The sequence below is a fragment of the Aspergillus thermomutatus genome, assembly GCF_002237265.1.
Source record: "Aspergillus thermomutatus strain HMR AF 39 chromosome Unknown NODE_62, whole genome shotgun sequence".
Taxonomy (NCBI): domain Eukaryota; kingdom Fungi; phylum Ascomycota; class Eurotiomycetes; order Eurotiales; family Aspergillaceae; genus Aspergillus; species Aspergillus thermomutatus.
Window position 1 is genome coordinate 80,395 of NW_020798111.1, and position 13,691 is coordinate 94,085.

At 52.7% G+C, this 13,691-nt stretch overlaps 4 protein-coding genes across 4 annotated transcripts; 2 read left to right on the forward strand and 2 right to left on the reverse strand.

The window, feature by feature from the left end:
* Positions 1-210: 210 nt before the first annotated feature.
* Positions 211-1,980, forward strand: CDV56_107483 (putative MFS transporter; the record flags this gene model as incomplete). Its single annotated transcript, XM_026761102.1, has 2 exons — positions 211-890; positions 948-1,980. 2 exons carry the CDS (start codon positions 211-213, stop codon positions 1,978-1,980), a joined length of 1,713 nt encoding a protein of 570 aa, XP_026615602.1.
* Positions 1,981-3,057: 1,077 nt separating this feature from the next.
* CDV56_107605 (lysophosphatidic acid acyltransferase LOA1) lies at positions 3,058-4,182 on the forward strand (the record flags this gene model as incomplete). The annotated part of the gene is made up of 3 exons (XM_026761224.1): positions 3,058-3,088; positions 3,147-3,384; positions 3,444-4,182. 3 exons carry the CDS (start codon positions 3,058-3,060, stop codon positions 4,180-4,182), a joined length of 1,008 nt encoding a protein of 335 aa, XP_026615603.1.
* A 329-nt stretch (positions 4,183-4,511) lies between these two features.
* On the reverse strand, positions 4,512-9,237 carry CDV56_107669 (uncharacterized protein; the record flags this gene model as incomplete). Its single annotated transcript, XM_026761288.1, has 5 exons — positions 4,512-4,560; positions 4,624-6,339; positions 6,388-6,451; positions 7,213-7,725; positions 7,779-9,237. The coding sequence occupies 5 exons, from the start codon at positions 9,235-9,237 to the stop codon at positions 4,512-4,514; spliced, it is 3,801 nt and encodes a 1,266-aa protein (XP_026615604.1).
* A 3,589-nt stretch (positions 9,238-12,826) lies between these two features.
* On the reverse strand, positions 12,827-13,505 carry CDV56_107958 (protein transporter TIM23; the record flags this gene model as incomplete). The annotated part of the gene is made up of 2 exons (XM_026761577.1): positions 12,827-12,850; positions 12,912-13,505. 2 exons carry the CDS (start codon positions 13,503-13,505, stop codon positions 12,827-12,829), a joined length of 618 nt encoding a protein of 205 aa, XP_026615605.1.
* Between the last annotated feature and the right edge of the window lie 186 nt (positions 13,506-13,691).

A 13,691-nucleotide genomic window follows, 5' to 3' on the forward strand; every position in this document is an offset into this window, starting at 1 on the left:
CACTCCCCTGTCAATCATCAGACAGACAGACAGAACCCCCTGTAGGCTACAACATATTCGATTTGACCAGAAATGATGTCGACCTAGGCGTCATCTACGTAATTGCAGTCTATATACGGCGCACAAGTACAGCTACGGTAGCCGAGCACCTTCACCAATTCCTACGGACGGAGTACGAGCCTCAGCGACAGGCAATGGTCCGCCCCAGCCATGGCCCCTGATGCCCATGATCCTATTGACCGCGAGGACGCCCCGTTTCTCGCTTCTTCCCCGGAAAGCAGCACCTCCAACCGTCGTACCGGGGACGAGGACGACGAGGCGGACCTTAAGAATGTCTACAGCGACAACGACGACGACGACGACGATGAGCGCAATGGGACCCAAGCAATCGAGAGAATCCGCTTTCGCTTCATGGTTACTCTCTTCGCCATGATCCTCGCGTTCGAGGTCGGCATCGTGATGGCCAATGGGCCCATGACGCGCATCTACGAGTCCATCGCCTGTCGGCAGTACTACGCCGAGTATGACCCGCGCCAGATCGCGGCCGACGGGCAGGTGCCTGAGTCGCTGTGCAAGATCAAAGAGGTGCAGACGGAGCTGGCGGCCGTGAAGGGGTACATGGAGTTCTTTGACGGGGTTCTGAGTGCATTTCTGGCGATTCCGTACGGTCTGCTGGCGGACCGGATCGGCCGGAAGCCGATTATCTGCTTGAGTATTCCGGCGTTTGCGCTCAATTCGGTGATCATGTTTGCGGTCATGTGGTATTCGGATATCTTCCCGCTGAGGGCGGTTTGGGCGTCTTGTCTCGCTTGGTTGTTGGGTGGGGGGCCTGTTGTTGCCTTTGCCATTATTTGGACGATGATGTCGGACGTGACGGCGGAAGATGAAAGGTAGGATCCTATGTCTGGACGCTCCTCGGGGAAGAAGAGTGGTGCTGATGTTTGCAGGGCTGCGATGTTCTTCAGATTCGGGGTGGTCAGTATGGGCGCCGACTTCGCCTCCAGCGCCGTCAGCTCATGGATGATGACGTGGGATCCGTGGCTGCCCCTCGTGATCGGCTGGGGCATTGTTCTGGCTGGTGTTCTTTGCGCGATCACGCTGCCAGAAACCATGCATCTTTCGTCCGCTCGGCGTACAGAACGCTCGGCCAGCGTGGAACTTGCCCACTTTGCATCTGAGAATGGCGACCAGAAGGGGGTTATACAGAAAGAGGAACGGCAGATAAGCCCTGATGATAGTGATATGGATAGCGTTGAAGGCGATCAATTACCCTTTACCTTGCGATCAGCACCCAAACGGCCCTTCCTGCGGAGGGTATACTCGCGCAGTCGGCAGTATCTCGCACCTTACTCTTTCATTTTCCGCAACAAGCAGATCATACTCCTCCTCACAGCTTTTCTAGTCTACCGGCTGAGCCGTGGCTCTTCCTGGTTTCTGGTCCAGTACATTTCGACTCGGTACCAATGGACCCTTGCGGAAGCCAACCTTCTCATCTCCTTCAAACCGGCTCTGACCATCCCACTCTTCCTGTTCATCCTGCCGGCACTCTCTCGGCACCTCCTTCGCGGCATGCACACGAGCAAGAAGGATCTCCAGCTGGCCCGCATCAGCATTATCTGCCTCTGTCTGGGTACACTCGGGATCGGGCTGTCTCCGTCCATTGCCATGTTGGTTCCCAGTCTGCTTGTGCAGACGGCGGGATCGGGCTTCCTCTACTTGATCCGGTCATTGGTCACGACACTGGTGAAACAAGAAGAGACTGCGAGATTGTTTACTATCATTGAAGTTTTGCAGGCTGTGGGTAACGTTATCGCCAGTTTGTCCATCACTACGGTGTTCCAGCTGGGTCTGGAACTAGGCGGTTCCTGGATCGGCCTCGCTTGGATGATGACGAGTACAGCATTTGCATTAGTCGGTGCTGCGGTCTGGTGTTTCAAATTGCCTCCAGTCGTCGAGAGTAAAAGTGAGGTCGAAGTCTGATCTCCATGCATTTTCGGTTTCATTGGAGCGGACTTGATCATAGCATGGCGTTTTGTATATAGATGGCGCGATTTACCACCTGTATAGTCTTTTGATCTGTAGTATAGACATTTCTTCATACACCCATATTTGATTAGACACTGAGAAGGCTACTGTATCTATATCAGGTGTTCGTTATCCGGTCGCCAAAGGCGAGCTCCGAGTCAGGTGACTTCGCTTAAGCGTCCTACCACACACCATTTCGGATTATTGTTGTGGCAGTTTATCTTCTTCGTCCCTCTTGTTTTCAACGACATGACAGCCGGATTCGCGTCTCGAGATGATTTGATTGATGCCTCGATATATGGGTCAAGAACACTAGAAGCAGAGCTTCTACGATACAGTGCATCAAGGACGAATATTGGATGGTTTAGAAATAGGTAAGCACCACGATGCTCCTTTGTCTTTCTTCCCTTCTCAAGATGAACAATCTTTCGCATATGTCTTACTTTGCCTATTGTAAAACCTGGTGACTTGTTTTTACCTCATTCTGAAGAAAACAACCTCTCAGCTGGATGTTCGATGTCGACGATGTTGAAGCAGTGTTGACTGAGTGGCAGATACAGTATCCTCGACAGACGATAGCTCATTGAGATGGCATCATGAAGTGTATGCTAAAGACTGTTATGGCCATAGTTATCTTAGATCGGTTGTTTCTGTAGAATTCAGTTCTAATAGATGTCTTCTATCAAAGTTTCATTGTTTCCTCTGCTTTCTCCTCAGGCATCAGCAGGATGTATAGGGTTAGCGCCATATGGCATCTCTCACATGTGACAATTGAGCAGCGTCATCTTCTCCCGTACCCTGTAGATAATTCTTACAATTTCCCCAATTTCGAACCTCCTTTTAACTCGCTCGTCTCTCCTCCGATAAGGATCCTTGGGGCGCGTAGCGGCTTTTCCTCAGCTGCAAGTTCAGCCTAATTACCGCATCGCTCTTCTCACCTCCGAGCGATGGCCGCATTGCGTTCTGAATAATCCTGCTGTTGCTGCCCATTTTCACCATTACTGCTACAACCCGTTGACGCACGGTTCCGCTATGGAGAAGTTCTCACAATTTCGAGACCGAGGTTTGTACTCTCCTGTCTACCGCTGCTTCTCTTGAAGGCTAAGTGCCCGTTGCTGCAGGATCGGGCATTGCGCCATTTCTTCCCATCCCCTCTCAACCGCTGGGCTGGAAGCTCCCTCTCGGGATCTTTTTATTCTTTTTTCGTCTTCCATTGCTCATCTTTGTGTGCTTTTTTTATTTCTTCCTGCTTCAATGGCTGCCAATAAGCTCCTTGGGGAAGAAGGCTTCGCTGTGGTGTATCCTCGGCGTGCCCAGCATCTGGTGGATTGACCTCCAAGTGGACGGTGTGAGAAAGGGGTGCGCGGCCTTCCCTCCACTACATACTCAACCAGGACTGACCAAGACCGAATCTCCAGATCGCTCTCAAAACAACACCAAGCGCGCCTCCCCGGCCCCGGCTCCGTGATCGCCTCCTCCTTCACCTCCCCCATCGACGCACTCTACCTGGCCGCCATCTTCGACCCCGTCTTCACAGTCTCATACCCAGGCTCACGCCGCGTTGAACAAATCTCGCTTTCCCAGGCGATCCTGCGCGCATTTGCCGCCCCACAAGTAAGACCATCGACCAGCGCACGCTTAGTCGATATCGCGAGTTTACTGGAAAAGTATCCCGGGCGGCCCATCGTGACCTTCCCCGAGTGCACCACGACCAACGGACGGGGGGTCTTGCCGCTGAGCCACTCGCTTGCGGGCATTCCAGCGAAAACCAAGATCTTCCCTGTCAGCTTGCGGTATACGCCGGTGGATGTGGTGACGCCATTGCCTGGGAGCTACCTGAGTTTTCTGTGGAAGCTGCTGAGTAGACCGACGCATTGTATACGGGTTCGGATCGCGGAGTGTGTGGTCAAGGGGGAGGTGGGTGCTGCGGACAAGGCTGGGGCGTCCAAGCTTGCCCGCCAGCCGAGTTACGATACCAATTACTTTGACATACTGGAGCAGAGTGATGGGGGTGCGCTTGCTCCTGGTGAGAAGGCGCTCCTGGATCAGGTCGGGGACGCTCTGGCTCGGCTGGGCAGGGTGAAACGTGTGGGATTGGGGGTCAAGGAGAAGCAGGATTTTCTTCGCTCGTGGACGAAGACGCGGCGGACGTGGTGATTTGCCGTCTGAGATTCTTCTTTCACTTCACATATAGATGTCTTATTTAGATTTACGGAATCATGCCTTCTTTAGATTTGTGGTTCTCGAAGCTTGATAGGCTAGCTCGTCAGCAGCCGGCTTGCATCTCGCAACATAACCAGTCCAGTCAAGAAAAAGAAAAGAAAAAAAAGGTATCTGTAATTCATGCGCCTAGTTACACACGTGAAACAACCACTTTTCTGTTCTTTGGCGAGGACTTTCAAAGAAACATGTGTTTTACAAATCCAAAGACAGACATTATCCAAACAAGGTTCCTCTCCCTGATCACATACTCCATCCCTAGGAGTTTATTCTACAGAGTCAGTAATGCAGCCGTGGCTGGCATCCTTGACGGTTCTACAGCCAGTCAGTATCCCATCGGGGGACATCAAGACAGGGGGAAAGAGGCGAGGAACATACCTAGCGTATTTACCCAGGGTACCTCTCATCGTAAGACCAGTCTGAGGCAGCTTGCCGGCCTCCCGGAGGGCCTCCCACTCCTGTCTACGCTGGGCGAGCTCGGACTCGTCGACCTCGAGGTCGAGCAGGCGCTTCTCGGCGTCGATGGTGATGGTGTCGCCATCCTTGACGAGACCGATGGGACCACCCACCGCGGCCTCGGGCACAATGTGACCGATCAGGAAGCCGTGGGAGCCGCCGGAGAAGCGGCCGTCGGTGATGAGGGCGCAGGAGGAGCCGAGGCCGGCGCCCATGAGGGCGGAGGAGGGCTTGAGCATCTCCGGCATGCCGGGTCCGCCCTTGGGGCCGGTGTAGCGGATGACGACGACCGTCTTGTCCTCCTTTTTGATCTCGTTGCGCTCGAGCGCGGCGATGAAGTCGTCCTCGTGGTCGAAGACGCGCGCCTTGCCGACGAACCGGGTGCCTTCCTTACCGGTGATCTTGCCGACGGAGCCGCCAGGCGCCAGGGAGCCGCGGAGGATCTGGATGTGGCCGGTCTTCTTGATCGGGTTGGACAGGGGCCGGATGATCTTCTGGTCGGCCGGGAAGTCGGGGGCGTTTTCGAGGTTCTTGGCAAGGGTTTCACCCGTGACGGTCATGCCGGAGCCGTCGATGACGCCCTCCTTGAGCAGGAACTTGAGCAGGGCGGGGGTACCGCCGATGTTGTGCAGGTCGGCCATGACGTACTTGCCCGATGGCTTGAGGTCGGCCAGGAATGGGGTGCGGTCCGAGACCTTCTGGAAGTCCTCAATGTCCAGCTTGATGCCAACCGAGTCGGCGATGGCGATCAGGTGGAGAACGGCATTGGTCGAGCCACCGGTGATGTTGACGACGATCATGGCGTTCTCGAAGGCCTGGCGGGTCAGGATGTCCGAGGGCCGAATGTCCTCCTTGAGCAGCCGCTTGATCGCCGCACCGGCAGCCAAGCACTCGAGGTCCTTGGCCTTGGACTCGGCCGGGTTCGACGAGGAGCCGGGCAGCGTCATGCCCATGACCTCGATGGCAGTCGCCATGGTGTTAGCCGTGTACATACCGCCACATGCACCGCCGCCGGGGCAGGCGTTGCGGATGATGTCGAAGCGCTGGGGCTCGGTGATCTCGCCGGTCAGGAACTGTCCGTACGCCTGGAAGGCCGAGACGATATCGATGTCGGCGTTGTTCTGAGTCTTGGCGCAGCCGGGCTTGATGGTACCGCCGTACACCATCAGACTGGGGCGGTTGACACGGCCCATGGCCATCAGCACACCGGGCATGTTCTTGTCGCAACCGGGGATACTGATGTTGGCGTCGTACCACTGACCGCCCATGACAGTTTCGATGGAGTCGGCGATCAGATCACGGCTCTGCAGGGAGAACCGCATTCCCTTGGTACCCATGCTGATGGCGTCGCTGACACCAACAGTATTGAACTGGAAGCCGACCAGACCGGCCTTCTGCACACCTTCGCGCACCCGGTTGCTGAGATCGAGCAGGTGCATGTTGCAGGGGTTGCCGTTGTACCAGACAGACGAAATGCCGACCTGCGCCTTGTTCATGTCCTCCTCTGTGAGGCCTGTAGCGTACAGCATGGCCTGGGAAGCACCCTGCGAGATGGGTTGTGTGACATTACGGGAGACCTTATTCAAAGCGCTGTATTCGCTATCTTTGTGTCTGGGGAGAGTGGTCGAGAGGGAACGGCTGGATCGAAATTGATCGTTAGCAGTGATGCTTCTTAGCACAAAAGACCTATTTAGAGGAGCATTGCCTACCGGGAGAAGCTCCGGAGAGCGGAGGGCAGACGCCCTCTGGTCTGAGAGAGAAGCATGGCAGTCAACGACGGACAAGGACTGCAAGACAAGGATCAATTGGATTGTCAGATTCCCCAGATCCTGGAGGTAGCCGTAAGGTTTCAGACTTTGGGGGAGGTTATGATTTCGAGAATCGATCGCTCATTATTGCTGCTGCGGGAGAGCTGGAGAAAGGTGATTCCGTCGCCCCCGGAGTCGTGCAGCTTCTCCCCGACGTCCTGCGAAACCGGGGATCCTCAGAGTCCCGATGCCGGGCAGCAGCCAATCCACAGCCGAGGATTGTCAGCATAACGGAATGCCTACTGTGTGTGCACTGTATATCTTTTACTACATAATTCGGATACTATCATGCATAGAACTCAGTTTCATTTGAAGACATGACACGCACAATCAAAGTCTAAGCTATCGTGACCTCCATCGCAAATCCATACCAAGTACATGATGCACGGAACATAGGACATGGGCCATGAGGCGAAGCAGAACAAGACGAAAACAAGAACAGGGGAGAAAACAAAGAAATCATATCTGGGGGTATAAAGTCTCTGGTCTAGCCAAAGTAGTCCAAGAATGTAAAGAGTGAATGCAATAGGAAAATCGTAAGCATGAAGACCCGTCGTCTCTCGGAACCCATCACCTCAAGACCATGTATCGCTGAGAAGAGCAGAAACAGAATGCAGGAATAAAAAAAAACTGAGAAATAAAAGTATAGAACGTGCAAGAGACCAGCTCTATGGCACTTCCCTGTCTCCTCGCTTGAGCCCACCTGGAACATCAATTGCATCCTTGACCCAATCCAGGGCCGCAATCTCGTCGAGACCCTTCCGTCTGGTGTTGCGCTTCAGTAGGCCCTCCACACAATCCCGCGCTCCTTCCAGGTCCTTTCCCTTGACAGGATCCCACTCGCCATCACTGTCGGCATATCTGTACCAGGCCCATTCGCATCGAGCGATGCGGTGGGGTGTCCGGGCTCGAAGTTTCTCCGGATCGCCTCGAGCACCAGGCAGGGCATCAAACGGCAACCGATTCTCCATCATGGCATAGAGGAGCACTCCCAGGGCCCATGCATCAGTCGATCGTCCGTCGTACGGTTGTCCCATCAAGATCTCCGGCGCCGCGTAGTCCTCACTTCCACACCGGGTCTGAAGCAGGGGGCTTTCAGGAGGCTCGGGAATGCGTCTGGAAAGACCGAGATCGCTCAACGTGACAACAGCCCGGTCATATGTGCGCCAGTCAGTAATCTTTTCCATTGCAGTGGGAGGAAGCGTAACAAGCACGTCTGTAAAGCATTCAGTCATTTCCATCATAACAAAGGGATGTGGGTTAACTTACTCTCGAGTTTGATATCTCTATGCACAATATAATTCCCATGAAGATACCGCACTGCGTCCACAAGTTCCGCGAAGATCCGGCGGATGAGTTCTGGGCTCATAGGCTTGACACCCGATGCAGCAACATCGAAAAGGTCACCGCCAGGACAGTAATCCAGAACGAGAAGCGCACGCTTCTCGTCGCTTCCAAACGCCTTGAGTTGCACAAGAGACGGATGGTTGACAGACTTGAGGATCTCCACTTCCCGCTTCAGGGAAACTTCCAGCCGCTCTTCATCTGCGCCGCCTGCCGGTCCATACTCGATGATCTTGACAGCCACCAACTTCTGGGTTGTAGGCGCAAGGCCGTCCATAAGAGGACCATCATGAACTTCGCCGCTTTCTCGGTTCTCCATGCGCACTGCCAGGCAGACCTGACTGAAAGTGCCCTGGCCCAATTGACGCAGCTTGCGATACTTCCGCGGTTGATCGGTCCGGATGGAGCGTACTGAATAGATCTCCTCCGAGGCATCAGGCGACGGAGTCTGAGTAATCACGGATTCCACATCGCCTGCTTCATTGCCCCTGCTTCGGGGCGGAGTAGGAGGACGGACGGCGGGCAAAGCAATGCCCCGCTGGATGGCCAGATATTCTTCGCGGTGGAGGTTGTTTGATTTGGAATCAGTACTCACCGATGAAGTCATACCCTGGGGTAAACCGGCTCCCGACACCGCGATTGGGCGTGGCTTGATGGGCACACTCCGACCGGGGGGCACATATTCGCTGAGACTGCGATTGCGTGTATGCTTGTGCGCCGTCTCTTGGCGACCCTTGCCGGGTGTCTCTGGAGAAATTTCACCAGTGGCTTTTCCCAATGCCGGATATTGTTTATTGCGCGATCGGGACTCGGCCGGCCCAAGCATCTGCGAAGAGTCACTGAGACGCAAGCTGAGGCTGGACCCATTCCTTGACATGGCTGAAGGAGTGCGTGATAAAGACTGTGAGCCGCGCCGATGTCTCCAAGAAGTCATGCCACCAATTGGCGATGGCAAAGGCGTGATGTCGCCCATCGCCACTAATTGGGGCGAGGATATTGACGCTGGTGATAGTCCCTCATTGGGGGCCGAACTAGCGAGCACTGCGCGAAGACTTGGGGTCCGCTGGGGGAGACTACCGGGCGAGAGGCTTTGGTTTAGGAAGGGGTCATTCTCCTTGAGAGCGTCCATTGATACTGGTCCTGCGATATCCGTGCGAATATGAAGTGATGGTAGACCGTGGTGGTGGTGCTGAGTTGCACTCGCTAGATCATGGTCTTTATATACCGGCGGCGAGTAATGCCGCTCGTCGCCATGGCTCAAGGACGCCATAGTATTCGTCGCATTGTCGGTTGAAAGCGTTGTCGCATCGGCTTCGTGTAACCGGGGGAGCTGGGTCAAAGGGTGTGACCTGCCGGTCCGCTGGCTCGAATCCGAATCACTCATCGAAGGAGTAAGAAAATCTTACTCTTTTCTGGTTTTCTCGACGAGTGTTTTCTTTGTTACTGACTCTCGCCGAGGGATGTTCTTTGTCGCGCCGTTGAGGTATCTGAACCAGACAAACATCAATGAACGAGGAAAGAGTCGAGTTGGTTGCTGCGGGTGAGACCGGGCGCTTGGTTCGAGAATGTGACAGCCCCGGAGAACCACTCGGATCAAGCTTAAGCAAATCAAGTCGTCCTTGGCGGGAGCAGATAAAGAAGGCCCTAAGGCCCGGGTGTTTCAGGCGAAGATAAGGAATCCAAGGAAACCTTTATGCCTCTAGTTCGACCATGCAAGAGTTCGAAACTGGGAGGGATGAAGGAGAGAAAGAACGATGATAAAGGTCCTTCAAAAGCCGGGCAGATTGATGGACACTAAGACACTAACGCGTCCTTCGAATAACTAGGTAAATGATCTAATAATAATCTAACAGACTTAACAGCACTAACATAGTACTTGTAGGTAGTTAACAGGAGCAGCCGCCGCAAATGGCTGATGATTAAAGACGCCGCAGAAAAATCCACGCGGGGTCAGCTGATGGCCCATTCTGGATCTAGACTAGTCAGAAGGGCAACTACCCCGCATTGAGTAAGGCTTTGGCTGTAAGAGGTTAGTCATCATCAGGTACAGAGGAAAGCATCGTCTTAATTAGGTAGTCAAAGTATCTGGACCTAGTCGACAGAATGGAAACAGAAGCCTGGATCAAAGCTCGGATCCTGAGCTGTCTATAAACCTATTAAATCTCAATGTTGGGAATATTGATTTAAATTCAGATGTGCTCAGCTGCAGAGGTTGAGAGGACATCTTTGAGAGCAAGCAGTTACTAACAGAGGACTGTGCCTTGCATGTTAAGAATGAGGTGAGTCCTGAGGCTTACAGTCTGTGCATATTTAGCCCTTCGACCGCTTTCCTTGCCTCCAAAAGAATCCACATCAAAGAGTTTCCCGCGTTCTTTCCCAAAGTAGTGTCTCTGAGGCCACAGGTAGTTGTACGTTCCCAAAAAAGGAAGGTACCTGGTTGCCTCAGGAGGTCGCTTGCATCTGTCCAGCATGAGACACATACCTAGGTACTCTGTCCTGGTCGATAACAGACAACCAACATGTAGTCAGATATAATGCCTCATCCAAGTATTCATCTCTGCCAAAGTTAGTCATCATGCCGCCCCCTGATGGTCATTCTCCCATAGAACCAGAGGCCTTTTTACTCAGTCTCCTTTGTTCTATAAAACAAGCATCTTGCTGCTACACTATCCATTAATCTGGCGTACTATGCATATCATCTGCAGAGCACATGCACTAAAGCATTCTTAGATGATTCATTTGTCAAATTTTCTGCGATAAAGGACTCTTATTGGCACCTGGTAACTTTCAGGACTTGCGACCAATGACTGCCACATTATCCAGGCGTCGAGGGTTCGAGCCGCATGATGCCTTGCTGCCTTGGTCTTCTTTCTTATCCTTGCATGTATGCTCTTCTGCTGGTCTCAATGATCACCCATCACAAGGCTATATCTGATACAGTGAAGAAGGAAAGATGTGAAAGGAATTGCACGTAATCATGGACAATGTTCAGATCAGTTTTCATCGCAGAAGTCATTCGCCTGGAAGGTAATCGGGAAGGTGAGAAACTGGTACAGGCAGCAAGTCTATGAAGGTTGGAATGTGTATAGGATGAGATCAAGAAAGCTCGTTGCTGTCTGCAGGTGGTTTATTACCATCAAAGCTATCATTATGTGATTGAAGATGAGTTATACTAAACAATCATAAAATTGTATTGGTCGAGTGACTTCACTATCAGGCGAGGAGGTTCAGCCGGGGTTAAGAGGCTGCCTTCAGCAAACGTTCCATGTAGAGCAGTATGCCTGAGTGAATAATATGAGAGCATAGATGATCTCGTGCGTCTCTAGATATCAATCGCTCTATGGACAGCTTCATCGAGCTTGAAGCATGCAGCACAGCCTTGAGACGGTGCTCCTGAAATATCAAATCTGCAGGATGAAATTTAAGTAGAGAATAAACAACAATGTATTTGTTCCACAATCTAAAGTGAGTCTGAACGGTCTTTATACGGCTACCCACGGTCCTATAGTGAACACTTGATGAGTACCACAACATATCGGCTAACCGAAGCATCCCGTATCTACAAGCCCACCCGAAGCTATCTATAATGAAGACACATCGGCAAGTTGGATCGACGGGATGTTCTCAGAGAAGGATACATCTTGCAAATAGAGCTCAAAATGCAGAACACTTTGTGAAGAAGAGTCTCAGGAGGGAAATGCCTCTTTGAAAGTCGAGCTCACTGAAGTAGGAGCTGTTCTTCGGCAAGCCGACATAGGCCCAAGTCCAACCTGAGCTGTATGTGAACTATGAACTATTCACAGTGGCAAAACTACAGAGCTCTTCAAGGAGCAGCACCTGAATACTAGTCCATAATAGCTCCTCTTCTCTTACTTGTCGGTTAGAGCGGGACTCGGCCTTATGGCACTGTTGCTCCTGGGAATGGACCCTGACCGGGAATGGGATCTCATGCCTCGGCATGTCCATGCGTTCTTGTTGGAAAGAGCTTGCGGCCAACCAACTCGCCTTTCTGCACCCGATGCCGAGTGGATTCTTTCTCGAGCTGGACAGGCCGACACTGCCTCATCAAGGGCTCCAAAGCGGGCCAGGTCTAGTGTAACACCAACACCAACGCGACGGCCACATGCACAGTGCCCGCGATGGGGGCCGGGACCGTTCTTTCGACTACCGCTACCGCAACGAGCGCTAATTAAACTGGGACTGCGAGCTCGAGTGGCGGCGCAACTGCCACTTCTTCGTCTGGTGGTGCGGCAGGAGTCTCTGGGAGATCTGTTGGGCTTCTAGCTCCAGTTGTTCTTTGGATATGTTGCCGGTGCGGTGCTTCGAGAGAACCTAGGGGCGGGTCGTGACGTTGAGCAGAATGAGGGAGAGAACTCTGGAATAGACAGAACACCATGGCCTATGAGAAGCATAACAATTGAGTCGTTCGGTTGTAAGGTGATCCAAACTGCATGTCGCATGTAAACGCCGCGAAAGTGCCTGCCAAAAGTAAGTTTGTCCAGATATAATTGTGTCTCAAGTTCAGGGATGCTGATGGATAGTATGCTTAAGTCAGGAATCGCGTGCGTTTCGAGTCTTTTCATTTGAGCTCCTAAATCATCCAGATGAGCAGATCAACGCTCTGACGGAGCCCGCCCTGTGCAAAGGCTGGAGGCGACTATATGTACAGAAACCGTAAAATTTGAAAAAGAAAAACCCATTATCATGCCCGTCCCAACTCACGGATAATGCAAAAAGATGGATACTCTGAGCGCCGGAGTGAAGAGATCTGTGAAGTGTAACGAGAAAGCCGTTCTAATACAGTTGGGGGAAAAAATAAGGCGAGAATAAAGGAGTATAAAATGAACATCACCCGCCCGTTTCGCTGAAATAAAGCATGGAGTTTGTGGGTTCTGCGACTTTGCGATGATTCAATTTCGAGTCGACATGGCTCAAGCGTCCAAATCACAATCGCGCAAAGGTTGGGTCGTCGTTTACAGAATAGCGCGACGGATGACCTATGTAATTGTTAGCGAACGATGCTATTAGAAGAGAAAAAAAGGGGGGGGATGCACGTACAGTCCAGGTACCGGCGATACCAGCCACAATGCCGCCAGAGATCATCATGGGCTTGAGACCCCTAGTACTCTTGAAGATCATTCCACTCAAGGCACCTGCAACAATGCTGTTGGCTGCGTCGTGCTTTCCGCGTGCGTAACCCAGTCCCGAGTTGAGACCATTGTATACCATAGCCACCACACCCGCTGAGTTTCCGAGGAACGGTCCTCTTCTGGTAATCGAGTTCAGAACACCGTTCAGCCGAATCTTGGGAGGCGCTGTGGCTGGTGTCCGCCTCAGTCCTTCAGCCAGACCCCAAGCACCTCCAAGAGTCAGCGCAGCAAGGTAGGTAGTTCCAGTTCCGTAACACAGATCGTCCGACCATCCGCGGGATGGCAATACCGATCGCGAGCCCGGAATTTCGTCAAGGGCGGAGTCTTCGAGGGTCAGGTAATCAAGAGTGTCTTGGTTTAAGCCAGCAAGAGGATGGAGCTGAGTGGGATCAGGTATAAGAGCTTCGGAGAGGAAGGATGTGGCATCTTGCGCGGCCGAAGGGTCGAAAGCCTCGGATCCTTGGGCCTGCTTGCGGCCGCTGATTGAGTCCCAGATCGCCATTTTGATGTGGGAAAATAATTAGATTAGAACACAAATAAGAAATTTGAATGGGAAGTAGAGCGAGTGAGGTGAAGAGCACTACCCCGACAACGCAACTGGTCTTGATCGCAGGGTTGATGAATGGCAGACGAATTAATGGAAGACCGGAGAACAAAAACTTCAGCAGTCACTGATGTCCGTCGCTCA